This window comes from Musa acuminata, chromosome BXJ3-9 (genome assembly GCF_036884655.1).
Source record: "Musa acuminata AAA Group cultivar baxijiao chromosome BXJ3-9, Cavendish_Baxijiao_AAA, whole genome shotgun sequence".
In the NCBI taxonomy this organism is placed as follows: Eukaryota; Viridiplantae; Streptophyta; class Magnoliopsida; order Zingiberales; family Musaceae; genus Musa; species Musa acuminata.
Genome location: NC_088357.1, coordinates 35552619 through 35574773, shown reverse-complemented (window position 1 = coordinate 35574773; position 22155 = coordinate 35552619). Strand labels below are relative to the sequence as shown.

The 22155-nt window shown below is 38.1% G+C and overlaps 2 protein-coding genes across 3 annotated transcripts; one reads left to right on the top strand and one right to left on the bottom strand.

Moving 5' to 3' along the window:
• The first annotated feature begins 3874 nt into the window (after window positions 1-3874).
• Window positions 3875-7155, top strand: LOC103998425 (FCS-Like Zinc finger 13). Of its 2 annotated transcripts, XM_009419900.3 has the most exons (3): window positions 3875-4017; window positions 4111-4619; window positions 6834-7155. In XM_009419900.3, the coding sequence occupies exons 2-3, from the start codon at window positions 4135-4137 to the stop codon at window positions 6979-6981; spliced, it is 633 nt and encodes a 210-aa protein (XP_009418175.2). In that variant the 5' UTR covers window positions 3875-4017; window positions 4111-4134; the 3' UTR covers window positions 6982-7155. The 2 variants fall into 2 exon arrangements, with proteins under 2 accessions (XP_009418175.2, XP_009418174.2); XM_009419899.3 differs by having other exon boundaries at window positions 3995-4619.
• Window positions 7156-7860: 705 nt separating this feature from the next.
• Window positions 7861-8229, bottom strand: LOC135649055 (protein SMALL AUXIN UP-REGULATED RNA 12-like). The gene has a single exon (XM_065167153.1). It carries the CDS (start codon window positions 8227-8229, stop codon window positions 7861-7863), a length of 369 nt encoding a protein of 122 aa, XP_065023225.1.
• Window positions 8230-22155: the final 13926 nt, after the last annotated feature.

The window sequence follows — 22155 nt, the reverse complement described above, 5'->3', positions numbered from 1 at the left end:
AGATTATCATGTTGGAAATTGGATATTAATCTTAAGGATTGATCGATGTGTTGAAGATAGAACTTCATGCTAAAGATTTGAGTATCACATGGAATATCACGTAAGAAGATTAGATGTTGTGTTAAAGTCAACTTATTGGAAGCATGAGTGATGTTTAAAAAAACGAACAACATGTCCAAATATTTGATAAAATATCGAAATAATTTATTATTGTTTTAAAATCTTATGCCAAGATAATTTGGTTTGTAATTGAGTTTCAATTAAGTTCTTTTATATTGGGCTAAGATCAAAATAGATTAAATTTGAGCTAAATACGAGTTAGATTTCGATCTTTATTGGGTTAATATGTTTGAACGATGGTACCATCCAAAGGAGTAGTACCGTGGATTGCATAGGTGATGTCATTTCGGTATAGTTGGTAATAATATAACGACAGTAATATTATTAGTAACACTAAATTTGGATTTTTCTTTTTTATGATTTACACTTTTTTTTTAATTCTTTGAGTTATATAAATACCCCGTTATATGCATAAGGTTGAGAGTTATCCATTTTTATCTTTTCGAAATCTCAATCGAGTTACTAAGTTTAGAAAATGTGAGATTATTAACAGTAATAAGTATAGAAATAACTTGTTGTAAAGATTTATTCATCTTCATCAATTGAAAATAAGATTTATAGTGAAAGTGGAGGAAAAATAAATCGAGATAGAGATAGATGGATGACCGAATTATTATAAATCGATATATTTATTTTTTAGTTAAATTAGTTTTTAATGTTTATTTATTTTCTTAATAAAAATTTTAAATTTATTTTTAAATTTACAATAATACTGATTCAATATCGTAATAATATGTTACTCTTATCCTTCACGCTTACACTGACATATCAAATATCTATCTAACAACTCGAGTTAATTACTAATAAATATATTATAATAACTAAATAAAAATAAAATATAAGATATTTAAAATATTCTTAATATTATACTCCTAATTATAGTCGATGATAGTTTCTAGAATGTATTAGCTAAAGATTATCAACAATAAGTATTGGAATAATTATTTGATTATCTTAGGATCATTGCCTCTTTAAAGTAAATTCGTCTCTTTTCTTGAACATTTACGGGACTCTATTTTTCGTTTAGTGAGACGGGCCAATACAATTCAACAAGAAACGACATACACTTCATATTAAAAAGATCATTTAATTCGAACAAAATAAATCTCTCTAAAATGAATACTTTATAAGAATGATTAGGAAAAATATCAAAATAAATTAATTTTTAAAATGAAGATTATTTAAAAAAAAGAAAAGGACTAGTAGTAAAGCATGAGTCATTCAAAACTAATTCTTTTTCACATCGATGTGATAAGACGTGCCACGACTCATGTCGCGAAAAGGAACAGACTGTCATAGACTCTTTATTACATATTTTTCATCGTAGAGTTTTTGAAATAACATAAAAAATTACCACTATGAATATTAATATAAGAGTAGATTTTTCAAAAAAAAAAAATCTCTTTTTATGTCTCCCCAAAAGTGCCTTCTATTTTGAACCCCTTATTACTATTAATAAATATTTACTATTTATAATCCCTTAAAAATTAATAAAACTATTCATAATCCTTTAATTTTATTTTTATCATTTTTTATTTTCTTTCCCAAAGTCTTTGCCCACGCACCTGACCTAGAAAATGATGTTTTCTATATAAAAATATTAAAATATTATAATAAATACTAAAATTTATTTCTCATCTCATCCTCTTCTTCATCTTCGGTTTATCTCATTTCATCATTTATTCCTTTTTATTATTTTATGTCACATCCGATAATTAAGAGGAGAAGAAGGAAGATAAGATGGAGAAAAAGAAAAAAAAATAAATTATAGGCAAAAAGTGAAAATATTTTATTAAAATTAAGTTATAAATTGAGGGCACACATGTCTATTTATAAAAAGATAACTTAAAAATATTCAAAGTTCCTATAGTTGCCTATCCCTTTTTTCTTATGGATTGGTCCAATCATAGTATTTTAATACTATATTATAGTATTTTTAATACTATAAATATAGTGTAAAATTATTTTAAAAAAATAATAATATTTTTACAAAATTTATTCGAAACCATTATGTTTTCATACTACATTATAGTATTCTTCTTGAGAACACTTTAACATAATGCATAAATATTGTAACTAAACATCTATAGAAAAAGAAAAAAAAGAAATAGGTATTTGACTATCAAATCAAGGATATTCCAAGCATTAAAAATAATGTAGTGTTAAAAAATAAGATACTACTAACTCAAAAAGAGGGATTTTTTTTCCCCCCCAAAATTCAACCTTCATGTAACTCCGATCATTGCTTTGACCCTCATAAAAAAAAAAAAACAATTAATTATCTGACAAATATATATAATATCTAAATTATTCCTACTATTATCATTTTCAAAGGGTATTAAAATAATAATAACTATGATTGTATCATAGCCTAGCTCTTATTCAATTAAGTATTTTGAAACTTAATTATTGAGTGGTCAAGGGGCAATGCCTTATCTTCTTCTATTCTACTCCCCTCCCCTTTGTAAAGCTTCGTGAGAATAGTGTGAAGGTGACCTTTAAGGATTTTGGTCACATCACAGAAAAAATAATTGCTTTTTTCTAGAGTCCATGTTCATGTTCATGTTCATGTTCATGTTCCTGTTCCTGTTCATGTTCATGTGCATGAAAGAATGTTTTAATCTTTCTTTTTCATGTTTTTGTTTTTATTGCAGCAACAAATTTTCCTACCTTTCATGGAAATCAAAAGATAAGGATAAAGATCGGACAACATGAGCATCATACATTTTGACTGATACATAAGATGAACTAATTTCTTTTTAGAAGCTAAAGAAGGTGAATAAATAATGGTGTGACAGTGTAAGTGTATTATTCTGCTCACGTGAATAAACAAGGATAATTGAAGTCTCTATTTATGCTATAATCATTGTAAGAGAATGAATGTTCAAAGCAAAAAGAAGAAAGCTTTTGCGTTGTATTATTCTGCTCACGTGATAAATGTGGAAGAATTCACCCAAACAATTTCATATTGTTTCAAACTGTGACTAATATGATTAGATTAACAATACGTAGATGATATGATTTCATAAGCCATATTAAGATGTTTTTTTATTTAAGTTTGTATTAAAGTATATTTTTTCTAATATGTAGTTAAGGATATGTTTTTATACCGATCCCGAGGAGAAAAAAATATTTGTCAACTGGATTTCTAAAAATATTCTTATAAATATTCTATAAGAAAATAATTCGTAATCGAATTAATCATGAACTTTCAAAAATATTTATGTGAATATTTCATTTGAGTGATGAGTAATTAAATTATATATTTTCTCTCACACAAAAAACCTTAGCATCAAATTAAGAACCAGCAGTAATATAATTAGATGCAACACGCTAATGATTTGACTAATCATTATCAAGATGTTCTTTCTCGTCAACATTTATGCAGTTTGTATCGGTTCTTTTTGCTGAGAGAATTTCCAACAAATGCAAATGAGAAGCACTGTAAACACTTTATTAACCTCGTAATCAACCAAAACAAATAAAGTGAAATCGTTGGTTGCAATGACCCATGCATGGCACATGCGCTCCCCCAAAAGCAGAGCTTTGGGGCAAATGTCCATATTTAAGCCTCTCTTATTCCACACAATATTCATACCCAATCAACAAAATCTAAAAATTACCCACTTGCCAACCATTTGTTTTTTTTTTTTTTGAATTATCTCATGATGTGCTCATATTCTCTCCGATCCCCCACACTCATTTTAGACAGAGGAACGGTGTGAGGAGTCGTCCTCCCACAGAGAGAGAGAGAGAGAGAGAGAGACAGAGAGACAGAGGGAGAATAGTGCGAAGAGTGGGGAGAGAAGGGCTTTTTCCTCTCCCTCCCCCTCCTCCTCCTCCTCCTCCTCCGCCTCTTTCTCTCTCTCTTCCTCTCCTTTCTTGCTTCAAAATAAAGTGTGTAACTCTCTCTATCTCTCTCTCTCTCTCTATGTATATACACGTATAGCCAACTCCTTAAAGGTCTCTCCTTTTCCGTTCTCTTCACAGAAAAAGTAAGTGGAAGACGCTGCCATGGCCGATTCCGGCGACCAGAAGAGGCATTCCATTGTAAAGCTCGCTCTTTTCGTGGGCTTCGGAGACTCCGCGGCCGCCGCCCGCTCACCCCGGAGCTTTGCCGCCGGCGACGGCGCCGTGGGCCTCGCCATCGTCGCCGCCATGAGCGCGGCCGCCGAGGAGCCGGGCGCGGTCCTGACCCGGTCCGAGCCGATCCCGATCGGCGCCGTGGTGGCGAAGCCCGGGTTGAAGGCCGCCTCCCCGAAGAAGGGGGAGGCGGGGGAGGACGCGGAGCTCTCCGAGAGCTACACTTGCGTGATCTCGCACCTCGGAGGGAACAGGGTGAAGAAAAGGGTCTACTTTGGCGATGGCGACGACGGCATGCTCTTCGAGCCTCCACCGCCTCCGGAGTTAGCGGAGCCGCCGTTCGTGGTGGCTGAGTTCCTGAGGTGCTGCTTCCTCTGCAAGAAGAAACTCGACGGAATGGACGTCTACATGTACAGGTGCCCGTTGATTTCTTCCCTTCCTTCTTCCTGTTTGTTCTGATGCTTATAAATTTTGGGATCGTTGAATCATGTCAGATAGCAAACCTATGATCTTTGGAATTTTTCGTGGATCTTTTTCTTTCTTTGAGGTGGTGGTGGGGACATCGGTGGTTCTGTCATCAGACACATGCTGTTTCTTTAATCAAATTATGCTACTATTTTTTTTATTTTTGTTTCATTCTTCTTTCTGCTGGTGACTGAAGAACACATAATTTCCACCTGATACAAAAATCCATGGATTTTACATACTTGCATGTAACCCATTCATATACCTAATTCATGCATAAGAACATTTTATGTGGTGACATATATCTGCTTATTACTTGAATGCATTTGTACTTGTATGAAACTTTTTCAGATGTGTTCATATGTAAAGAGTTTGCCCTTCCACAAAATTATCCTTCTTAGAGTCTGAATGTGAACTTTGGACAAATCGAGTATTCATATATCATGGTGTTCCCTTCCAGCCTTTGATCAATTGTTTCCTTCTTTCTTTCATGCTTAATCTTAGCCTTGACCAATAGGGTTCTAATGAAAAACTCTATTGTTTATTTTACTTGTAGTCTGTTTTCTGATTTGAGTTCAATCCTTCTTATGATAGGGTTGTTCAGAGTGATCATAGGGTCCATATACTATATAATCATTGTTGTGTAACTTTTGCAATATAACCATTATGATGTATCGATGGTAGCTAAGCTTCTTGATAATATTAGAAATTATTGCTTTGAGATTTTATGCTGATTTTGGTAATTTTGAGAGCATTTTTAGTTTTCCAACAATCCAAGTTTAAAAAAAAAAAACATCACAATCAATTCTCCTGACTCTGCACAAAAATATTTTTATCTAAATTTGTAAGCATAAAATCATTAAATAGAGTTGAATGGTATGTAGATGCTTTTCTCCTAACAGTCAGTCAACATGTACAACCAAAAAAGATAGGGATATCTGAAGTTGACATTGATTTCATTCTCTCAAGTTAGTTGACCTAATGAGCTGAATTTTTAATTGAACTTATACTTGTCTGCTACTGAAAGAAACAGTGAGATGGATGAATAGGTAACTTCAGTGATTGTGTTTCTGGGATCAATTTGAATTTCTTCTTCAGGGTTTAATATTTCTGTGCAAAATTACAAGTATCGTATATGTTTGTTGACGGGCAGAAGTTTTGTTGGCAAATAAGAAAAGCAAGAAGTCTTAGCTGATCTTCGATGCCTGAACTTATAATCTATCTAGCACTTGTCTCAGTTGCCAACTCTCTATGCTAAAACTTTCAGTTCAGATTAGAATGTCAACCACAAGTATGGATGTCTCTGCATGTTCCTTTTCATCAAGCAATCTTTAAATAGAAATTCTAGATTGAATAATATAAACTTTCTTCTTGTGGAACTTCAAAGTCAAAATGTTCTTGTGCTTGTAGTTGCTACAGAACAATTTGAGCTACCCCTTTTCTGAGGGGAGAGAGTGCCAGGAAGTTTAAGAAACTGATTTAAACTACTTGTGCCAAGACATTCTATGATTTACATATTCTTATCCTAAGCTGGAAACAACCTCATTCTCATTTGGTAGCAACTCGACTACCTCACAAATATGTGTTACTCTTATTCGTATTGGTCTATATGCTGTTGCGCTATACATCTGAAACTAGTAGAAAGAGTAGAATCGGAGTCCTAAGATTGTAGATTATGCATTGCATAAAATGATGCAATTTGTCCACAGTATATTGTTCAAGGTTCTTCAGAAAGTTATAATGAAGATTGTGTGTACTCCATAGCACTATGTAATCATAGATTGTTTCCTTTGGTCAGACATTATTAACTCCTGTGTTCTTATGTCGTTCATCCTAGAGAAGTTTTGTTGGAGATGGATCTTTGTATTAGGTACTCCATATTCCGCTGTCGTTGAACTTAATTTTGGAACATCTATTCAAACCTGTTCTGTTTTTTATCACATTGATCCTCTCTTCGGCACGCAATGATGAAGACTTTGTGCTTGGTACTATTTTCCTCAAAGTACATCTCTTGTTAATTTGTTGTATGATTATACCAGTCAAACTTGTGAGCTTTTCTTTGCAATCGAGGAGTCTCTGTGTGAAGTCCTCGTTCACTATTGTTTGGTAAGTCAAAAAAGAGTGTACTAATAGAGCATTCTCCTACAATTTTGTTTTTGTTGCAGAGGAGAGAAGGCCTTCTGCAGTGAAGAGTGCAGATACCAGCAGATGCTACTAGATGAACTCGGCGAGAAGTTTAGCTCTGGAGCACTGAAGAACTGCGAATGCTCTTCGGTTCCCTTCCGTGTTACGACAGGTGTTGCAGCTGCTTGATCGTACCAAGTAGTAAAACTAAAAGGATAAGAAAGATGAATAAGTGGAAGGGTTAAAGGAGTTGATAACAGATACTTCCAGTATAAATACAGTATTCATAGAGGAGTGTATGTACCAAGAATGGAATACATAAGTTCCAACATATATGAAAGAAAACATTAAAGATTTTGGACATGAAGGTGTACGCTAGTGTGCTTGCTGTGATCTCTGTTTTACAGTGGAAGAAGACATTTGGAATTCTATTGCTCTAATGATCTTCTGTGAAAGATCACCTCACCATTGCAATCTACCCCTTTGAGATAGCTTGATTCATGGACAATCATCATATGAACAATGTGTGTTATCTTGGTCTCATTTTCTCTCCCAAATTTATGCCAACACATGAATGATTTCCCCACAAAATTTTATGCACACAGCAGATAATTAAATCCCCATTTATTTGAATCTAGAGGATCCTCTCAAACATTAAAATAAAAATACCATTTATTTGCCCAAAAATAATAAGAAAACCAACTAGACTACAGCGGTTGACTCGCTTATTTTTCGAATTATTTCTCTTCCTGCACGCAATGCTTAGAACCTCCCTTGTCTTCTCTCTCATCAGTCTGCCTTATTTTCTCAATGGTTGACTCGCTTAATAAGCTTTTAAAAGAATTTTTCGGAGGTCCAAAGCTTAGCACGACATCAGAGGAGAAGGCTCGTCTTCTTCATTTAATTGGAGTTCTACCGATCTTAACATGGGATCAAGGTCAGCTTGACACAATTTGATTTGTTTCTCACGAACAGGAAAGAAGAAAGATGGGAAGATGGTTTCAGGGGGGGAGAAGTGTCATCCCTCGCCGGCAGCTATTCACTTTTCTGCAACCTCACCTGCAGCTATCAGCAGTAGTAAATGCCTTCTTTGGTCTTCTCTACCATCTTCAATATGCTTCGGAAGACAGACACCTCGCAGGGGATTCTCAGCACTCCTTCCTGCTCGAAGCCATACTCCTCTTCTGCTTCTCTGAGCAGAACTGCGAAGGCCGTGTGACTCAAACACTCGGTTGGGATCACGAATCTCTGCATCTCCTGTCCGACACACACAACGAAGCATCCCTTTGGGATGTACCCGGAGAGGGAGAGGGCCCTCTTCAGGAACCTGATGCTCTTGCTGCTGCCATCGCCTGCAACTGCAAGCTTCTTCCATTTCTTCAGCATCTGCTGGTAACTGACCAACTCGGTGATCTTGCTGAGCTTCTTGGAGTCCATGGATGCTGGGTGGTGCCTTGGCAATGCCTCAAGTGCGAGGCAGTGTGGTTGTGTTTGTAGTGGCTCTGGTGATGCTGTGGATCGATCTCTGAGAATTTATAGGAGTTGGGACTCAGAGTTGGACACTTTCTTGGCTTATTTATTGGATAGTGGGAATATTTTATCTGCCCAAATTAGCTTCTGTAGGTGAATGGATGCGTGATTAGAAGATTAATGTATACGTTAATCATCAATTAAGAATAACAATTATAGATCTTGAACTTAATGCCTTTGCTGGTTGACATGGCTATCACCGAAGGAAGATATCCATTGTTCTTATACAGCAAAAAGGTTTAACTGGTTTCGGAGATCCATGCAACATCATCACAACCATAGATTTGTCAGAACATAATGTGGGTCTTTGGAATTGATTCCAATCGCAGAGCGGCTGCATGCAATCTTCAATTGCAGATACAGCTCTTGGCACTTGCTGTCCTATCTTGCAATTCTTGTGCCACCTTAAGTATATAATATCATATTGTGTCAACTGCCAACTTTTATTGATTAATATCATTCACAGCTTCATAATGCAGTGGTCATAACCTATTATTAACATGTCAGATGAAGAAGAGAAGACTACATTTGAAAGTCTTCTTTCTGTCATAAACTAGGATGTTCTTCATTGACTGTTCTCTCACTAGAATGCCCACTTGTTCTTTCCAATCATTTAGCAGTTGAGCATGGTAAACCTTTATATATATATATATATATAGATAAATTCCATAGGTATGGCCAAATCTCAGGATCCGAAATTTCTCCTCTTCTTGTCTGATTTTACTGCATCAACCACCATATCTTATTTTTTATTTAGTAAATAAGGTGGCTATTGGAACTCCATTTGAATAAAAGGCATTCTAGCTGACAAATTCTAAAGGTATACTTACTGTTAAGGAAAAATTGAAACTAGAATGATACACATTTTCAGAACTTTGAAAACAGATGTCTAATCTGAAAATTGATTTTTTAGCTTACCTAAACAATTAAATATCCATCAAAACTCGACATCGATATATGAAGTTACGGAATTTAAGCTTTTAATTAAAAAAATAAATCAGTCTTACACTTTCTTTTTTGAGGTGATTTGTTATGATTTAATGAAGGAAAAAATAATCATCACTTAGTGCAACAACAAGGAAAAAATAATTACAAAACCATCCAAACCTATCAATGACTACTATAGTCTGCTCAAAATTGTAGTTCTTACAACTTTTCCATCTTCTTCTGCACATAAAGTAGAAAGGACCAAAATATGAGATCTTAAGGCATCAAAATAGGATACAATCCACATGTTAATAAACCCTACCTCCTCTTGTGCCAGGAATCTGGAATGTATCAAACATTGATCCACATGCTAAAACCAAACAATGAAGCTGACACCCTAACAGAAGACTGCCCATCATGAGGTTCATGCACCAAGTGAACTCTTCATTTGCTGATTGCATAATGATAAGCAACCACTGTCTATTTGTTGGTTGGCACTGCTAATTACATGTTTGCAGCAAGTTAATCAGTGGTGGTATATACGATATGTCGTATCTTTCGATTATTATTATTATTATGATATATATTTTTTATTTTATATTAGATGATGAATATATATTGTGATATCCTTGAATCTGTACAATGAAAAATAGATCATGAGACTAATTCACCTATAAACATAGATCGTTAAATATTCTCGGTCATTGGTTACTCAAGAGGGACATCGAGATAATTGGACAGATCGATGTGCTGTATATATGGTGAAAGCAGTTATTCTTATAGTTTTTTGTGTGGGGATATTAGAGATATAGTGTATGTGCTCATTCGAGAATGAGTTTATTGAATGATCTGTTTATAGAATACTGGATGATTAATGATACCTCATTGTTAAACGACGATTTCAGAGTCCCACTTGTGTATTTGGTCCTTAGATTTGAGACACAAAGGATATCTTATTTGAATACTTTATTCTTTGATATCAAACTTGTAGGTCTGGAAGTTTCGAATCTAATATAAATGGTTATTGGGAATGATATGTAACCTTACAAAGGTAATTGGGTGTCAATAGTAGATCTTCCACTCTCAATATTATGATAAGAATATCTCATGTATTCTCACTCAAGCAAATCTCAAGCTAAGGTCATTTGGATCGTGATGAAGCCGATAAGCATGAGACTCGGATTAAGAGAGGAGTTCTCTAGAAAAATACGATTAGAGTGAGACTTAAATAGATTTCGTATGGGCCTAATAGCACCATTCTCGATATACAATCTCTGAAATATATAGAGATTTTATATGAGATTTTGTATACGATCGAGAGGACAAGACGGGTGATCACCATGGAGATGCGTCGAGACATATATAGAGATTTTGTATGGGATAAGGCCTTTTGGCTTAGGCCTGATCATACTAGGTTCTAGTTCACGATCATCTAGTGTGGATGCCTATATGTGATATATGTTTATTTCTACACACACTAGGTACATATATATGTATATATATGTATATATATAAATACATATATATATATACATATATATACATATATATACATATATATATATATATATGTATATATATATATGTATATATATATATACATATATATATATATATATATATATACATACACACATATATATATATATATATATACACACACACACACATATATATATATATATATATATATATATATATATATATATATATATATATATTTGTATCCGATATAAAAATATATTAAATATATATGTGTAACGCATCATATTTAACTACAAGATCATATTAAATTGGAAACCCCTTCAATAATAATATTAAGTCGGTAAATATGAGACGATTAGATTGACCCACGTGATCTTCCATCATTATAGGCAGAAATCATTTTTTGATATGGACTGAGTTGGTCGAGTCCCTTGAGACTCACCTATATTGGGATTTGAGATATTACCTACAACATTGAGATGTCATCGGTGACCTGAGGACATGGTATGCTTGGTCGAGTCCCTCGAGGGTGTATCATCTAATGAGACTCATCTTGTAATGATTGTACTAACTTAATCAAACATCATGGTTGTGTTGAATCTTAGATTTTGATGATGAAATTAATTGATGAATTAATGATTTAATCTATGTATTGAGAAAAGTGATGTAGGACTAATTATGAACATAAAAAGGCAAAACAATTAAAGAAGAATCAAATGTTAGGCTAGAGTCAAAGATCGGGCATCGAGTAATTAGGATTGCTTGCATTGTAACTATTTAGCCTTAATTATCGTAGTTAGGATTTCAATTTGAATTAGTTTTGGGAGAAATCATACTAGCTCAATTAGGGGCCAACTAGGCACGAATCAAGGCTGATTTGGGCCAGATGGATGGCCTATTCAGTGATCTAGTGCCACACCAGGCGGTGGCACTTCCTGAGCTAGTGGTGGAACTACCTGAGGCTCAGCCTCTCAGGTAGTCTAGGCAATGGTACTACCTAGATTGGGTGGTGGTACCACCGATAGTTAATGCTGCCAAGCAGTGGTATTGCCAAAGCCTAGTTTCCAAGGCTCTATTAGGAGATCGTACTGCCTAGACTATATGGTGGTACTGTTAAGATCAAGAGTCGATATTAAGAGGGGGGGTGAATTAGTGCAGCGGTAAAATAACGTCAGTTTAAAAACTTTCGTACGATAAAACCATTTCTGATGTAAAACCATTTTCGGAAACTTAACTTGAAAGCGAGTTCATAAAAGTATTGAAGGTAGTAAGCTATTGAAGAGGTTTGTAGTAAGGTAATAGCAAGAATAAATGCAAATCAGAGAAGACGGCTGTTTATAGTGGTTCGGTCATTCGTGACCTACATCGACTCCTCTGATTCCTCTTCCGTCGAGGCCACCGGCATCCACTAGAGGCCTTCCTTCAATATGCGAAGGCCAACCACCCTTTTACAACTCAATTCTCCTTTTACTAGGTTTAGGAGATAACCCTTACACCCCACTCACTCCTCTCTCAAACTATTCTAACACTTAGAACGGGAGAAGCTCACACAAGATTGCAGCAGCGTTTCTATACTTTTTACCCTCAATACTTGTGTGCTTTAACCAGGGATGAGAGGGGTATTTATAGGCTTCAAGTTGATTTAAACTTAGAGCCTAAAAACATCTCATCCCGGGTTCCCCGGACACGGGCGGTACCACCGCCTGCGCTGGGCTGTACCACCGCCCAGGTTTGGTGGTACCACTTCCTAGGAGGTTGTGCTGGGCGATACCACCGCCCAGACTAGCATTATCACCGCCTGACACCCTATTAGGGGTGGTACAATCGCCCAGACTGGCAGTACCACCGCCTAACATAGTATGAAGACTATGCCACGATGGTGAGTCTTCTTGGGACACTGTTTGGGCTTCTTATTGGGCCTAACACAGTCTTACATGGGCCTAGCTAGCCCATAATTGGGTTGGCCCAATCCAAGCCCAATTACGTGCTAACTATGATTCCTAAGACATATTCTAAGCTAAACTAAGTCCGTAAGTCTATTCTTCCGGCGAGCTTCCGGCGAACCTTCGATGAACTCTCGGTATTGTTCTGGCGGACTCCCGGCAAGCTCCTAGACTTTCGACGATCCACTTGGCAAGTTCCGATAAGCTTCTCTGGCAAGCTCCGTGACTTCTCGGCTGGTTCTTGCAGAACTTCCAACGAACGTCCGGACTTCCGACGAACTCTCGAACTCCCAACGTGATCTCGATCTCGACTTCGAGACTTCATTTTGCTTCATGTCTTGCTATCGTAGTTAATCCTACACATGTAAAACAAACTTCGATCTAGACAATTAATACCAAGCATTAATCAAGTTGTCCGGTATGTCATTGGTCCCTCGACGCTTCGTCCGATTCTTCGACGCATCGTCCTCTCTTGCGGCCTATTGCTCAATCGGCCAATTGACTCCGCAACTCCGATATCCTTGGCACAATACCCGCTCTTCTTAGCCCAATGCCCGAATCCATGGCCCGAAGCCTTCTGTTGATACGGCGACCGATCCACTGGCCCGACGTCCAATCTTTTGACATGTTCCTCTGGCCCAACATGATTTTTCTTGCTTTAATTGTCTCATCCTGATTGAAGCATCCTACGTCACTCAAAACACAGATTAAAACATAAACACATATCGATTGGTTTCATCATCAAAATCCGAGATTCAATAATCTCCCCCTTTTTGATGATGACAACTAACCGACGACGGAGTTAACCTTAACTCCCAGAGTTTAACCAAACTCCCCCTATCAATATGTCATATTGATAGAACCTTGAATTCAAACCGAATTTAAGTCATTGCAAATATTCATCATGAATATTTGTAACACATCATCATGCATAACATGATCATACTTCTCCCCCTTTGTCATCAACAAAAAGGAGAAGTTCCAACTCTCATGGGTTTAGAGATATCTAAGTTTAAATCATTGCATGAAAAACATAATATCAAGTTTTATCATCATGCAATTTGAAAGCTAGCAAATTTAAGGATGTTCAAGAAAGCAACTCTTGCTTCTTGAAATATGCAAGTTGCAAGCTAGTAAATTTTTGCTTCCTTTGCAATGTTTGAGCTAAAAATTTTGCTTCTATTACAAAGTGCAAGTTAGCATGTTTTGCATCTTGAGATAGGCTAGATAGTACTTTTGGTATGCAAATTTATAGTATGCAAACTATCAAATTTTACACATAAAAGGTTAGCAAAATTTTACATCTTTTGAGATGTGCAAGACGGACTATTTTGCCTCTTTTTGAAATGTGTAACTTGGCAAACATTGCTTCTCTTGAGATTTACAAGATAGGACTTCTTGCTTCCTGTTTTAGATTAGCAAGCTAGCAAGTTCACCTCTTTTCGAATTGTGCAAGCTAGCAAATTTTTTTTCTAGCATGTTTTGCTCCCCCTTTGTCATTATTAAAAAGAAGGGAAGACCTTTTATTTCGTACATTCAAATTATGACAAAGATAAGGTAACAAAAGATGAAAAAAATCAAGATGTGAATATCAAAACAATTTTTCATCATGAATATTTTATCATTGCATGCATCATTATCATAAGTTAAAGTATTGCATGCATAATTCCAAATCATCATGTATATAGAATATAAAATCATCATTACATGCATGATTCCAAATCATCATTTATTTCACATCATGATGGTACCAATTTTGTCAAATTACATCGCATGATCGAAACTTCTTATTTGTATACATCAAAACAAATTAATAAATATTTCATGTATTCATATCATCACATAAGGAATATCAAGAAGAATTATTGGGTGATGAGATAAATATTTCATGAATATAAGGAATTGCATAAAAATCATATCATGAAATATTTGAACATGTGAATACCAAAAGACATGATTTCTTTTGAAAAAAAACCTCCTCATAAATAATCAAAAGAAAATCTTAGGAGATCGATTAATGAAAAAATCTTGATTCATAATAAAGTTTCATGTATCGAATACCGAGAAATCAAGATGATAATTCAAAAAAAAAATATATATCACAAGTTATATTCAAGAGAAAAATCATCATTCATTTTCAATTCATTCAATTTGTCAAATCAACATTTCTTGGGTATGCATGATATCAAAACATGGCTTCAAATCTTCAACATATAACATGCATAAATTCAAAAATTGAAAGGAGAAGGGAAGAATTCAAAGGTACAAAGATTTCAACCTTCTCATGAACAAATGAAGGATCAAGACATGAATCTAAAATTCCATGAATCATTTCGACAAATCTCCTTTTAAATAAAAAGATCATCAAAGGAAATCTCATGTTATTCCAAGAAATCAAGATCATGATTTTGATAAAACTAATTTCAAAATCATTTTTATGGTTCACAAAATTCATAACATAAGTAGATTCATGATTTCATTTATAACATATTTTCCCTTTTTTAAGTGATACATTTTAAGTGATTGATTTCATATAAGCATACTCAAGTTTTTCGTATGAAACCGTACATCATGGTTTAAAATCGAAAGAGCAAATATCATCATGAAAATCATCAAGATCAAATAATCATAAAATCATCATGTATAACTTTGAAATCTTATGCAAAAAATCATCAATCATAGAATCAAAACATTTAATATTTTCATTACACGATTATGCATTACTTCAAATCAAATATGATTTCATTTAATCAAAATCGAGGAATAATTATGGAAATCAACATGATACACATTATTATTTCTTAGCATGATTTCATAAGGTATTATTAATCAAAATTATTTTGTTTATCATAAACATACAATTTTCATGATTATTTTTAAAATTACTAGAATGATAAGCATGATTCTTAATTTTTACATTTTCATTATTAAATTATTAAATAAACAATTTTCAAGAAAATTAATTATAAACTAAATAAAAAAAAGAAAAATACATCATGAAAAGCATCATATATTTTCGAAGTAAATTAAAGGTATTTTGATTACCTCAACGTCGAAAGGCGTTAAGGCGTAGTTTGCCACTTCGCCTTTCTTGATTTTCTCCTCGTCTTCGAAGGAGCTCGATTCATCCCAATTTTTATTCTTCTTCTTGCATTCAAAGCAAGTAGTTTCGTTCTTTTTATTCTTTAATTTTTGTTTTATTAACTTTTTAAATATCTTAGTGAGTTCGGGTTCACCATCACTTGAGCTTATGCTCGAGTGGTCTTCAAATGTTCTATTTCCCAAATCCTTCCTATTCTTTGGAAGGTGGTTCTTGAGTTCTTTACGTGCATTGCACATCATTTTATAGGTCATCAAGGACCCTATTAGTTCTTCGAGTGGAAAACGGTTCAAATCATTGGCCTCTTGTATGGCCGTTACTTTTGAATCCCACTTCTTAGAAAGAGAACGCAAAATCTTGTTCACAAGTTCAAAATCCGAAAAACATTTGCCAAGGGCTTTTAAACCATTGACAACATCCATAAAATGGGTGTATATGTCAACAATGGTTTCGCTCGGCTTCATTCGAAAAAGCTCGAAATCATATATTAAAAAATTAATTTTTGAAATTTTAACATTACTAGTCCCTTCATGTGTTATTTCAAGAGTACGCCAAATATCGAAAGTCGTTTCGCAAGTAGAAACCCGATTAAATTCGATTTTGTCTAAGGTGCAAAATAGAGCATTCATAGCTCTAGCATTTAAAGAAAATGTCTTCTTTTCCAAATCATTCTAATCTTTTATTGGAAGAGAAGACCTTTTAAAACCGGATTCGATAATGTGCCATAAATTCAAATCCAATGAAAGCAAGAAAACTCTCATTCGAGTTTTCCAATAAGTGTAATCCGTCCCATTGAAAAAGGGAGGACGAATGAGAGAGTGACCCTCTTGGTTGCCGAAAAGAGCAATTTCAATTTGGGTGTTAAACCAAATATGAAAAACGAGGCTCTGATACCAATTGTTAGGATCAAGAGTCGACACTAAGAGGAGGGGGTGAATTAGTGCAACGGTAAAATAACGTCGATTTAAAAACTTTCGTACGATAAAACCGTTTCCGACGTAAAACTATTTTCGGAAACTTAACTTGAAAGCGAGTTCGTAAAAGTATTGAAGGCAGTAAGCTATTAAAAAGGTTTGTAGTAAGGTAATAGCAAGAATAAATGCAAACCAGAGAAGACGACTGTTTATAGTGGTTCTATCGAGGCCTCCGGCATCCACTAGAGGCCTTCCTTCAATAGGCGAAGGCCAACCACCCTTATACAACTCAATTCTCCTTTTATCGGGTTTAGGAGATAACCCTTACACCCCACTCACTCCTCTCTCAAACTATTCTAACACTTAGAACTATGAGAGGAGCTCACACAAGATTGCAGCAGTGTTTCTATACTTTTTACTCTCAATACTTATGTGCTTTAACCAGGGATGAGAGGAGTATTTATAGGCTTCAAGTTGATTCAAACTTGGAGCCTAAAATCATCTCATCCCGGGTTCCCCGGGCACAGGCGGTACCACTGCCTAGTGTCAGTTTGGCTGACACTATCCTGGGCGGTACCATCGCTTGGGAGGCTGTGCTGGGCGATACCACCGCTTGGCACCCTGCCAAGGGTGGTACAACCGCCCAGACTAGTACCACCCAGGTTTGGCGGTATCACCGCCTAGGAGGTTGTGCTGGGCGGTACCACCGCCTAGCACCCTGCCAAGGGCGGTACAATTGCCAAAACTGGTGGTACCACCGCTTGACACATTCTCGAAGACTGTGCCACGACGGTGAGTCTTCTTAGGACATTGTTTAGGCTTCTTATTGGGCCCAACATAATTCTTACATGGGCCTAGCTGGCCCGTAATTGGGTTAGCCCAATCTAAGCCCAATTGCGTGCTAACTACGATTCCTAAGACATATTCTAAGCTAATGTAAGTCCGTAAGTCTATTCTTCCGGCGAGCTTCCGACGATCTTCCGGTGAACCTCCGACGAACTCTCGATAATGTTCTGGTGGACTCCCGGCAAGCTCCTGGACTTGTGATGATCCACTTGGCGAGTTTCAACGAGCTTCTCTGGCAAGCTCCGCGACTTTTCGGCTGGTTCCCGCAGAACTTCCGACGAACTATCACAGACAAACTTCTAAACAGGATGTTTGATGTAATGCTTATGTATGTCCATGTCTTTCGGCATGTTCATGCATTGTACAACATGTAGAGGGGCGGCCAAAGGCTTAATAGTCCCATTTTAGTTGGGTTGGTGGCCTCTTTAGGCTTGTAAATAAAGGTTGTGTCATGTGGATACGTACGAGAGATTTTTGGTCTATAATGGACCATTTTACCCTTTGTTGTGCAACTGTTCAGAGCTTGTAAAGTCTGTTTGTAATTTGCATTGTCTATGAAGTGTTTTTTGGAGATGTTTGCTTGTGGATCCCGATTGAGGCGTTCTCTCTAACCTGTTCACTTTTTTGTTGGTCCTAAGGGACAATGAGAGGCTTCGGGGAGGCTGACCTTTGCGGACGGACACGCAAGGGTGCCGCACGACTTAGGCAAAACCAGCTAAGTCCATGAAAGATGGTATCAGAGCGGGACAAGCACTCATAGAAACACTTAGCATGCAAACGTGGGGGACCTAGCGGGGTTGCGTTGAGGGTAGTCAGCACATGCACGACCGTTTGGGGGAAAACGGGCATGGAGATGCAGGGAAAAGAGTCGCTCAGAGGAGTGGGCATCTGACATTGGCATTCAGAGGAATGGCCAACCCTTCGTGCAAGAGGCACCATGAGAACAGGCAAGCTTAGAAGAATGCGGAGCGCACAAAGGTTGGGATGGCTGAGTTTGAGCTACGGCTCAATGTTGACAACTATACTTGATGGTACTCAAGGCAAGCGAGGCGCTTGGTAAAGGATGAGACCATCCAAGATGGAATGAGTTACTCAGCGATCGAAAGAGTTGTACAAAGCTCACAGAGGTGAGGGGAATTGCTAACTCAAAGAATTCGGTACTCATCCATGAGCTTGTATGCGGATGATGGAATGTTCGCGGCCATCCCAAGGCGACCGAAACTCGGCGCCATGGAGCCTTGAAACTTTCTCTTCAGCATGTGAAGGATACGTCCGTAGGAGGCTGAAGTGTACAACGAGTTCAGCATGTTGCTAGGCCTTGAGGGGTGCAGCGGGGGCTGTATTGACGGGGAGTCGCAATCTAGCAAGTGTGTTTACAGGAGGCAGAACAATGCATAGTTTGTTCAGCAGATTGGAGTAGTCCAAGGGGATGGTGGTCTCCGAAATGAAGAGAGATGTTGCTCCAATGGGACAGTTGTCCAGGAGGGGTAAGTCCTGGCTCTCTAGAGGGAGAATCATGTGAGACGGACCTCATAAGTTGAGGAGGAGTACCTCAACAAATAACAACTCCACGAAGCTCAATGGACTGAGCAAGCAGCAAGGAGTCATCGCATGATCTCGCTTGAGAGAATGCATTGGTGGATGCATTGCGAGATCAAGTGGGGGAGCGACCCAAAGCAACTTAAATGAAGGCACACTTGGAGTCGATGTGGAGATCGGACTCAAGGGAGGGCTGACCTGTGGAATGGTGGGCGCGAGGGCTACCATCGACTCAATGCAAAAACGAGGAGCGAAGCAACTTGGGTGTAACTTGGCGAAGTACCCAAGCCGCATGAAGGGAGCCAGCATAGAAGTTGGAACATGGAGCAGAGGCACAATGCTTTCCTTAGACAGAGGTCAAGGACATGAACTCTTACAGAGGCAAGAGTAGGATCATGTTGTTCCATGGGTCCTTCATTCTGACGGAGCAGACTCATCTTGCATGGTGCCGAAGACAAAGGGAGCTTCTGGGCACATGCACCTTATCTCAGAGGAGCATTTGGAGGAACTAAGGTGACTCAATTTGCGGAGGCGAAGTTGGGTTCAGAAGGCCTTAGCATGGGGCAAGAGGACGCAGAGGCGGGTACTCTTGAAGAATATGCCACGGTGTTGCCATTCAAGTTGCCATGAAGGAAGCGGTGCGCAGCGAAGATTGTGCTGGTAGGGGTAGAGGCCCAGGATCCAGACAATGGTGCATAAATTATAGTGAAGTCAGTGGACTTTGGGAGCTACTAGGCGACGGACTATCCTAGAGCGGTGCTTCATTTAGGTGTGACCCAAGAGTGGGTGGATGAAGGTCGATTGCCAAAGGAGCGAACAAAATCAAAGGTGGAAGAGACCTTGTGATATATTGGCAGAGGCCACACATGGAGGGTTCATAATTCGAGTTTATTCCACAAGGATCAGAATGCAATGGAGATGTCACCAGGAGGCGAATGGTGTAGCGGATCGTGGTGGAACAGTTCGTGGCAATGCGATACACACGATCTAGTCCCGTGAGGGACTAAATCATACGGAGGTATGATCGGGAGCTATTGGAAGCTCCACTTCGGTGAACAACACGACGGCAAGAAAGGCTATGGATTCAAGGAGTGAAGGCCATGGTACCGTAGAGGCGAGTCTTCCGGGTGTGCATCAAATTTTGCATCGGATGAAAACCTTGGTCATCAGCATATGGGGGCTGGGTTCCACCAAGGGAAAAGTTCGAATGCAAGTACCAGTGAGTCTCATGGGAGGAACTTGATCATGCAGAGGTATGATCAAAGCAACTAGAGAGTTGGACTGCTCTAGAGCTTATATTCGCTTAAGGGAGCCCGATAAGTCAGAGGACAAGGTCGAGTAAGCGAACGTTGCTACCAAGGAAGCTAAGGAGAACAGAATCGGTGCAAACCCTAAAATGTGATGGTGGAGGCCATGCATGGGATTTGCAGTCTATCTTTCCATCGACCAGAGGGAGCTGCTTGGAGAACACAGAGGTGTTGAAGCAGGGGGTCGAAAGGGGCGAGGAAGCGACGACAAGTACAGAGGGACTTAGCTACCCAAAATCAAGCATTAGTTAGAATGGAGGTGGACTCAGAGGAGTGCCATGGAGACATATCTACTGATCATGAAGAAAAGGGATACAGATGCGAGGCGACAGATAGTAGGGCCATGGGCATGGCAGCGCCATGGTACCGTAGAAGCGGGACTTCCGTGAAAGCCATTGATCCCTTGCTCTCATGGAGGGAGAGCACTTGGTCGTGAAAGGGGCCGAGGAGGTGGAGCATGCAGAGGCGATCTCCAAGTACCGAGACAAGGCTGAAGGGCAGAGGCCGAGGAACTTCGTAAGACTAATGTCAACAAGTTTCTCATCAAGATAGTCGAAAGTGAAGGACTTTGGGTCATGCAAGAGTGCACGACCAAGGAACGAAGCAGGCAGTACACGGTGCTGTACCTTTGCTACTCAGTGGAGTAGGCGGTAGGATTGATGGAGAAGACAGTACAATCCCAGAGGCGACCAAACCGATGAGAGAATTACTCCAAGTTGGGGTGAAAACTTCCTGCATTCCAGAAGTTCGATGGCATTGAGAAGGTGAATCACAGTAACTAACTCAACGCAAGGAGTGCAAACACTTCAAGTGCTTCAGAAGTGTGAGCAAAGAGCAGACGAAGGCCAGTAACCAGCTCGATGCATGGAGTACAACCTCGAGGAGGCGGGCAAAGTCAAGTAACCTTTGCCTTCTCAACTCTTAAGAGAATGGGCAAAACCGAGTACCCCAATTCTCTTATCTATCCAGCAGAGGAGCTCTGCACAAGTTCAAAGACTCTTCGAAGATAATGGAAGACAATAGTTGTCAAATCCTCACCAACGGTGATCAGTGCTATTGAGAGTAGATTGTCCGCTTCATTTCCCAACGAAATGCCAATCGAAAGCGGAAGTGATGCGAACCTACTTGGATGTGACAACTAAGTGAAAGAAGAGTCAATGAGCAAATTTTGTGGAGGAAGGACCCAAAACTTCAAAAGTTTGCGAGACGATGCTCGTTAAAGCTCCAATAAGCATCCACCCAGTTCAAGCAGCATGTGGAATTTTGAGAGAATGGCGCAGTAAGGATGGTCTTTTCCTTTATCTGGCAGATCCGCAGGAATCAACAAGGATCAACACAACTCAGCCAACCCCACACCAGAGTCAGAGTCATTGGTGAGTTGAAGCAGCATGATGGATCAAAGGTTCGACTACTCAAAAACAACAGCGGAGAGCAGTTGGGAGCCAGGAGGCACATTGTAGCTGGAGCAGAAGAATGAAGACTCAGCAAAGGCGTGGAGTTGTAGTGTCGACAAAGGCTTCAACGAGGATGTCGAAGGAATAAGTGGGGGAGAATGTCATGGACAAACTTCTAAACAGGATGTTTGATGTAATGCTTATGTATGTCCGTGTCGTTCGGCATGTTCATGCCTTGTACAACATGTAGAGGGGCGGCCAAAGGTTTAATAGTCCCATTTTAGTTGGGTTGGTGGCCTCTTTAGGCTTGTAAATAAAGGTTGTGTCATGTGGACACGTGCGAGAGATTTTTGATCTGTAATAGACCATTTTACCCTT